Genomic DNA, 1,063 nt, shown 5'->3' on the forward strand with positions numbered 1-1,063 from the left:
AGCTCTTTGAACAACTTAACAAGAAATTCAGGTAAGTTTTTTTCCCAAAGTAATTTCCTTCTAATGTCTAAGTGCTGAAATATGAAATTTGAGGAAATTCTATTGATACATTTTTCTGATTAATGCATTTCTTTTTTTTTTTTCTTTTTCTAGGAAGTCCAATGTAATTTCACTGAAAAAAATTATTCCTTGATTCCAGCAGACATCAAGAAAGATGTTACTATACTTGATCTCAGTTATAACCAAATTACTCTTAATGGTACAGACATAAGAGTTCTACAGACATACTTTTTACTCACAGAGCTCTACTTGATTGAGAACAATGTTACTGTCTTACATAATAACAGTTTTGATAACCTCTCCAGTCTAGAAATTTTAAATATCTGTAGAAACTCCATCTATGTAATTCAACAGGGTGCATTTTTAGGCTTAAATAAACTAAAACAGTTACATCTCTGCCAAAACAAAATAGAACAACTGAATGCTGATATATTTGTGCCTCTAAGAGACCTAAAACTTCTGAATCTGCAAGGCAATTTGATTAGCTATTTGGATGTACCACCACTATTTCATCTGGAATTAATAACTTTATATGGAAACCTATGGAACTGCTCTTGCAGTCTATTTAATTTGCAGAACTGGTTGAACACATCAAATGTGACATTAGGTAAGCTATCATAATTAAGCAAAACCAACATGTGATTAACTCAATGTTCCACCACAGAAAAATTTCTCATATCATGTTTTAAAGAAAAGGAAGCAGCCAGGCGCAGTGGCTCACACCTGTAATCGCATCACTTTGGGAGGCCAAGGCAGGCGGATCACCTGAGGTCAGGAGTTCGAGACCAGCCTGGCCAACATAGTGAAACCCCATCCCTACTGAAAATACAAAAATTAGCTGGGTGTGGTGGCACATGCCTGTAGTACCAGGTACTCAAGAGGCTGAGGCAGGAGAATCACTTGAATCTGGGAGGTGACACTGCAGTGAGCCAAGATCGTGCCACTGCATTCTAGCCTGGACAACAGAGTGAGACTCTGTCTCAGGAAAAAAAAAAAAAAAAAA

At 36.7% G+C, this 1,063-nt stretch overlaps 1 protein-coding gene across 1 annotated transcript; it reads left to right on the forward strand.

The window, feature by feature from the left end:
• Positions 1–153: 153 nt before the first annotated feature.
• LRRC19 (leucine rich repeat containing 19) lies at positions 154–667 on the forward strand (the record flags this gene model as incomplete). Its single annotated transcript, XM_011967593.1, has 1 exon — positions 154–667. A coding segment is annotated over one exon (514 nt), but the record flags the coding sequence as incomplete, so codon positions are not given.
• Positions 668–1,063: the final 396 nt, after the last annotated feature.

This window comes from Mandrillus leucophaeus, unplaced genomic scaffold (genome assembly GCF_000951045.1).
Source record: "Mandrillus leucophaeus isolate KB7577 unplaced genomic scaffold, Mleu.le_1.0 Scaffold8027, whole genome shotgun sequence".
Taxonomy (NCBI): domain Eukaryota; kingdom Metazoa; phylum Chordata; class Mammalia; order Primates; family Cercopithecidae; genus Mandrillus; species Mandrillus leucophaeus.